The 6,691-nt window shown below is 45.9% G+C and overlaps 1 protein-coding gene across 2 annotated transcripts; it reads right to left on the bottom strand.

Annotated features, from left to right (window-relative positions):
• Window positions 1–439: 439 nt before the first annotated feature.
• Window positions 440–5,413, bottom strand: LOC115529153 (endothelin receptor type B). Of its 2 annotated transcripts, none has more exons than XM_030337684.1 (8): window positions 5,190–5,413; window positions 3,420–3,995; window positions 3,097–3,224; window positions 2,669–2,867; window positions 2,185–2,337; window positions 1,577–1,710; window positions 1,099–1,207; window positions 440–712 (listed from the first exon to the last, which is right to left on the bottom strand). In XM_030337684.1, the coding sequence occupies exons 2-8, from the start codon at window positions 3,978–3,980 to the stop codon at window positions 671–673; spliced, it is 1,326 nt and encodes a 441-aa protein (XP_030193544.1). In that variant the 5' UTR covers window positions 3,981–3,995; window positions 5,190–5,413; the 3' UTR covers window positions 440–670. The 2 variants fall into 2 exon arrangements, with proteins under 2 accessions (XP_030193544.1, XP_030193543.1); XM_030337683.1 differs by having other exon boundaries at window positions 440–756; window positions 5,190–5,412.
• Between the last annotated feature and the right edge of the window lie 1,278 nt (window positions 5,414–6,691).

The raw sequence follows: 6,691 nt of genomic DNA, 5'->3' as shown, positions 1-6,691 counted from the left end.
TGGCAAGGGCAAGGGCTGTGATTGGTCCTCTGACAAAATCATTTCCGGATCACTTCTACGGTTTGACTTTGCACCTTATTTACCATGTACATTGTTTACTTTGCACATTAAGGACCAATGAAACACCAAATAAGATTTGAAAAGCTTTGGAAGTTTATTTACAACACTATTTAGATGGTTTGTAGTCAACATATAAGATCGATCGGGCGACGAATTGCATTGCGTTTCCGACATGGAGAACTTCGAATGCTCGAGGGGTCTCCGTAGTTACGGAATCGGATTACGGATTACGAAGTTGGAGTAGTATGGCAACCGTGTGCGTGTGTGTGTGTGTGTGTGTGTGTGTGTGTGTGTGTGTGTGTGTGTGTGTGTGTGAGTGTGTGTGTGTGTGTGTGTGTGTGTGTGTGTGTCCGCAGAAAGTTAAACTAATAAACAGGCTACCGTTCCATAAGTATAGATTAACTTTATTAAAATACGAAATCCTCTCCTTTACAATCAAAATAATAATATATTAGAATACAAAATAAACCATTAATATTCAATCAATAACAAGAATATGAGAGCATTGATGATTTGGCGACACAGGACACACACACACACACACACACACACACACACACACACACACACACAGACACACACACAGATACAGACAGGCCGGGTTCAGGGGTCAGATGTTCTGTAGGGCAGACTGGTTCCCTGGTGGAGGACACTGTTAGAGAGAGAGACAGGATACCAGCAGCAGCATAGACAGGACTGGAGACAGGGGGAGGGGAGAGAGACAGACAGGTAGTCAGGGATACAAGGAGAGAGACAGACAGGGAGACAGAGAGTCATGTAGAGAGACGGGTCGATAGATCGAGACAAACAGGGAGACAAATAGTTACACAGACAGACAGACAGACACAGAGGGAGAGAGACAAGCAGCTGAGTTAGTTCACATGGACATATCCTTCTTGCGATATCTCTTATCTTTGACCTTTCTAAGTTAAGAATCCCCAACCCCCAATACCACTGATACCACACACACACACGCACACCCACACGCACACGCATAAGCGCACACACACGCAAACATAAGCAGCCCTCCTTCCATACCTTGAAGCAGTTCTTGAACTTCCTGGAAACAAAGTACAGTACTATGGGGTTGATGCAGGAGTTGATGGTTGCCAGGTTGATGCTGAAGTAGTCCAACACCAGGAAGAAACTACAAGCAGAGAAAAAGAGAGGATTCAGACTACAACCAGAGAAGAAAGAGGATAGAACTACAATCAGAGCAAAACAGAGAATTAAAACTGCATTCAAAAAGGGGGACTCAAACCACAAGCATCGAAGAGATGATTAAAACTACAACCAGAGAGGAGTAGAGGAATAAGAAGAGTGTATGTGACTGTGGGTGTGTGTGTGCGTGTGTGTGCGTGTGTGTGTGTGTGTGTGTGTGTGTGTGTGTGTGCGCGTGTGTGCGCGTGTGTGCGCGTGTGTGCGCGTGTGTGCGCGTGTGTGCGCGTGTGTGCGCGTGTGTGTGTGTGTGTGTGTGTGTGTGTGTGTGTGTGTGTGTGTGTATGGTTGTGCATACTTGAGCTGGTCACAGCGCCTGACATCATGTGACTGGTAGACGGTGTTCTTCAGCAGCTTGCTGAGATGCAGTGGCAGCCAGCAGAGAGCAAACATCACCACCAGAGAGAAGACGGCCTTAGCCACCTCTCTTCTCTAGAAATAGATATTTATAAATACATAGATATTATTGTTAACATCACAGCAAGAGAAAATACTTCCATAACCACCTTTCTTCTCTATAAATAAATATATATGATAATATAATATATCTATCTATATATATATAGATATATATACATTTATTTAACATCAGCATCAAGAAAAATACTTCCTTAGCCAACTTTCCTCTCTATAAATAGTAATTTATAAATACAAATATGTTATTATTAACATCACCACCAGATAAAAGACTTCCATAGCCACCTTTTGTCTCTATAAATAGATAAATAACTATGCATGATAATATAGTATACATAGTCATTATTATTATTATTATTATCATTATTATTATTATTAACATCACCACCAAAGAAAAGACTGCCCTCAGCCACCTGTGTGAGGTGTTCACTGAGGATGTGTGTCTGTGTGTTAGTGTGTCAGTGGGAATTGTTCGTCAGTGTATATTACCTGTCTGAGCTGTTCACTGAGGATGTGTTTGAGGCTTCCTTTGCGGTGTTGTAGCATCTCACAGGTCATGAGACCGTAGAACACAGCGGAACACAGCAGAGGGACACAGAAATAGAACCCAAACAACCACCAGTCCTTAGCCGACCGGTACAACTATACACACGGACAGGGAGAGCGACAGACAGACAAAGAGACAGACAGACATACAGACAGAGAGAGACAGGGAGACAATGAGATGGACAGAAAATCAGGAAGACAGAGAGACAGAGAGACAGACAGAGAGAAAGGCAGACAGAAAGATAGAAAGGCGGACAGAGACAGACAGAGATAAAAAAAAGTAATTAGAACTTTAGATCACAAACTAGCATAGCATGATCCATCATATCGCTTACTGTACACATACACACACACACACACACACATACACACACACACAAACGCACACACAGACACACCCCTTTAACCCCCTGAGGAGCGTTCTTACGTTGAGGAATGGTGTGGTTGGCCGGAGCATGCAGGTCGTCATGGAGACGTTGTTGTAGCTGAAGGAGACCAGGGTGAAGCCCAGGGCCTCGGGCACGGCCAGGGCTGCCGACGACGCCCAGATCAACAGGATCTGGACCACGGTGGCTATGGGAACGCCAGAGGCCGGCACCCTTGACCACGACACCACCGCTCTGTACCTGGGGAGTGGGACAACTGGGTTCAGTCTGTGTGTGTGTGTGTGTGTGTGTGTGTGTGTGTGTGTGTGTGTGTGTGTGTGTGTGTGTGTGTGTGTGTGTGTGTGTGTGAGGATGTGTGAGAGTGTGCGTGCGTGCGTGCGTGCGTGCGTGCGTGCAAGCGTGCGTGCGTGCGTGCGTGCGTGCGTGCGTGCGTGTGTGTGTGTGTGTGTGTCTGCATATGTGTGTGTACCGGTCTATGCTTAGGACACATAGGTTGAGCACGGTGATTCCGACTGAAGCTTTCTGCAGAAAGGGGACCAGCTTACACAGGAACAGACCCAGTAGGCTGTCGGAGAAGGGCCAACGCATGGCCAGGAGCTACACACACACACACACACACACACACACACACACACACACACACACACACACACACACACACACACACACACACACACACACACACACAAACAAACAATATTGTGTTATTCGTAGTTAAAACAGAAGTTATGACAGTGATATATGCCTGATGATATATGATTTAATTTACATTGTAGTATGTTTGACCAGTACCTTGTATGTGTTAATGGGCAGGTCTATGGCTATGTACAGCAGGTCTCCCAGGGCCAGGCTGGCTATGAGGGCGTTGGGCCCGTTCCTCATGCTGCGGTTCTGGCAGATGATCCGGAGCAGCGTCCCGTTGCCCACCACCCCCACCACGAAGATCACCAGAGACAGCCCCGTGTTGATGTACTTAAACACCTGCTTTATGGACGTGGCCTTCAGGCAGCTAGGGGGCGCCAGAGACAGCACCCGCACCGGCCCTGAGGAGTTAGAGGAGGAGGAAGAGTGGCGGTGCTCCTCGTCTCCCCGGTGAGCGGGGTCCAGGGGCTGAACCCCGGGGTCCATCCCAGCGTTGAGCTGCGTTTCTGGGGCTCCGTCGGGGTGCGAGCCCCTGAGCTCCAGGACCAGGGGGGTGCTGGTGCTCTGGAAGCCTAGGGGAGGGAGTAGGAGGTCCCACTCTATCAGGGTGGAATTGAGAGCTCCACTGTCTCTTCCTCCTGCTGCTGCTGCTGCTGCTGCTGCTGTGGAGAGAACCGCTAGCAGCCCTGCTAACACCAGTACTTTAAACATACCTAGGAGAGGAGACTGGAGAGGAGAGAGGGGAGGAGAGGAGAGGGGAGAGAAGAGGAGAGGGGGGGAGAGGAGAGGGGAGGAGAGGAGACTGGAGAGGAGAGAGGGGGGGAGAGGGGAGGGTAGAAGAGAGGAGAGGGGAGAGAAGCCGGGCGAGGGAAAGGGAGGAGAGGAGAGGAAGAGGGGAGGAGAGAAGAGAGGGGAGGGGAGGAGAGGAGAGGGGAGAGAAGCCGGGCGAGGGAAAGGGAGGAGAGGAGAGGGAGAGGGGAGGAGAGAAGAGAGGGGAGGGGAGGGGAGGGGAGGGGAGGGGAGGAGAGGAGAGGGGAGAGAAGCCGGGCGAGGGAAAGGGAGGAGAGGAGAGGGAGAGGGGAGGGGAGGAGAGGAGAGGAGAGGAGAGGGGAGGAGGGAAGAGAAGGGATGGGGGTGAGGAGATGAGGGAAAAGGAAAGTAAGAATTAGTTAAGGTGATCATCGGGGTGAATTGGAAGTCATACTTTATACTGAACTAAACAATAATCTAATGAGTTAAAGGAATACGCCGAGCGATGTCTTACTAAGATTCAGGCAAGTTGTTTAATTCCCAATTCCTCATTGTGTGTCCAGGAGGGTGTTTTCTTTGTTAGCATTTGCTTTCTGTGAGCCGCTTTCAGTAATAACATTATAGCTCCTGTTCACGCGACTATTTTGGCACAAAGCGGCTGTGTTTTAGCTTTATCAGGTACTTCTGGCTGGGTAGTCTACATGGGTTGGAGGGGGGGGGGGGGGGACGACGACTGTCAGTAGGGCCTCACAGCCTAATAATCACAGCGCCCAAAATAGTGCTGTATTCTCTGTGTTTGTAGACACACTACAATCTTGTTGTATTGTTACTGTTACTCGTTTTCGATTAGCGACTATTCAAAATCTTTGGATGGTAAAACTTTGCAAGTCAATGGAAGTGGCGACCAGAAAGTGAATGCTAACCAAGCAAGCGCTTGTTGAAATTGTCAATGAAATCTTAGCGTATCCTTTCAAAAGAAGTTGAAAAAAGGTGACAATAAATTAATAATAAGTACATTTATATTTCATAAAAATAATCTTTAAAACAATACCTTCTTTAAAATAATATAAAGTTTAGTTTATAACAAGTTAAAAAAAATACAATTCACGTTAAATAAAATGAAATATGTTAAATAAAGGTTAAATAAAATAAAGACTTCAAATCAATTACCGTATATCCTGGGGATGGAACGAGACGATGTGGTAGGATCTTGTTTTTATGTTGGTACCATGCGTAGTACTAAATGAAGTATAATGGGTTGTTTGTCCTCCTATGTTGTTGTCAGTTGTGTATCCTGTCAAAGCAGTAGCAAGAAGAAAACATACTCCACACATGCACTCCTCTTTTAAATAAGTCTCTCGCTTTCATCCTAGCTCTCTCAACCCCTTTATCTCTCTCTTTCCCCACGCTCTCTTGCTCTTCTCTGATAGCCTTGCGCGACCCCCCTCTTCCTGTTACCCACCCCTCCCCTCCATCTTTCTCTGACCTGTTTCAACTCAATCACACATGACAGCCAATCTCTCTTTTTCACACACACTCACTCACACACGCACGCACACACACACACACACGCACGCATGCACGCACGCACGCACGCACACACACACACACACACATAGCCACATGCACACTTTTCCATTCAGGAAACTTCCATATAATAATTGAATGTAAACTTGAACCGTAAAACTTTTAACTTTATTGGTGTGCTTGAACGGAACCAGCAGTCTGTGGGCATGCAGTTAAAGTTTTCCAAACTTTAACTGTGAGGGAAGTAATAGCAGCATCCATTCTGAACATATTAGCATGTTTCTGAAACAGACCTGAAGATGCTGGGATTAAAGTCCTGTAGAAACCTAGGAGTCTACTTCTGATGTGATGTCCTCCAATGGTACGTGTGTGTGTGTGTGTGTGTGTGTGTGTGTGTGTGTGTGTGTGTGTGTGTGTGTGTGTGTGTGTGTGTGTGTGTGTGTGTGTGTGTGTGTGTGTGTGTGCAATTGATTAATAATTGATAAATCTATATTAATGATAACAATGATTCATCAATATGAATTAATATTAACGATAAATACAGTTAAAACTAATGAATGCCACTTGAATTGATTAAAAAGATCCATATCTAAAGGAACGTTCCTTAAAGGGTGTCATGAATAATCTGGTTGATTGAATGCAGGATCCACTCTGTATAGGAAATGGAGCGATCGGTATATATGTCCTCTTTAGGTAAACACTAGGCTATATCAACAAACTTTGTTTTCCAAGTCCTTGATGTGTTTATCTCACACACGCGTCTCTACCACTGAGTCTCCCTCTTCAGATCTCTGAGCGCTGAACAAATTAGACGTGAGTTTAATTAACACAACCCTTCCATCAACACGGATCCTATTACACTGGAAACCACATCCAGCAACATGAATACACTCCAAGATATCATAACTATTATCTATTTCACCAGATCAAACGGTAACGAACAGGACTGTTTGGTTATAAAGAGGCTTTAGTTAATGAAAACTAAATTATTCTCTGTTATGTGATCGTCAAACACACCAGAGCTACCCAGCAGCTCTTTGAAGGTACAACAAAGTAGAACAATTGTGCGTACAGACTGTGTCTAATAAACATTGGAGTTTCCTTTAACACATGTTGTGGTCCAAGGGAACTGTATGCACTAAAAC

This window comes from Gadus morhua, chromosome 17 (genome assembly GCF_902167405.1).
Source record: "Gadus morhua chromosome 17, gadMor3.0, whole genome shotgun sequence".
Lineage (NCBI taxonomy): Eukaryota > Metazoa > Chordata > Actinopteri > Gadiformes > Gadidae > Gadus > Gadus morhua.
Note: the sequence above shows the minus strand (reverse complement) of the source record. Positions and strands in the feature narration are given on the sequence as shown.

Coding starts and splice junctions, on each gene's coding strand:
- LOC115529153 (XM_030337683.1), bottom strand. CDS start 3,980: ATGTTTAAAGTACTGGTGTTAGCAGGGCTGCTAGCGGTTCTCTCCACA. Junction 2,868..3,096: donor TGTGTCCTAAGCATAGACCG/GTACACACACAT, acceptor CCCACTCCCCAG/GTACAGAGCGGTGGTGTCGT. Junction 757..1,098: donor AGTTCAAGAACTGCTTCAAG/GTATGGAAGGAG, acceptor CCCTGTCTCCAG/TCCTGTCTATGCTGCTGCTG.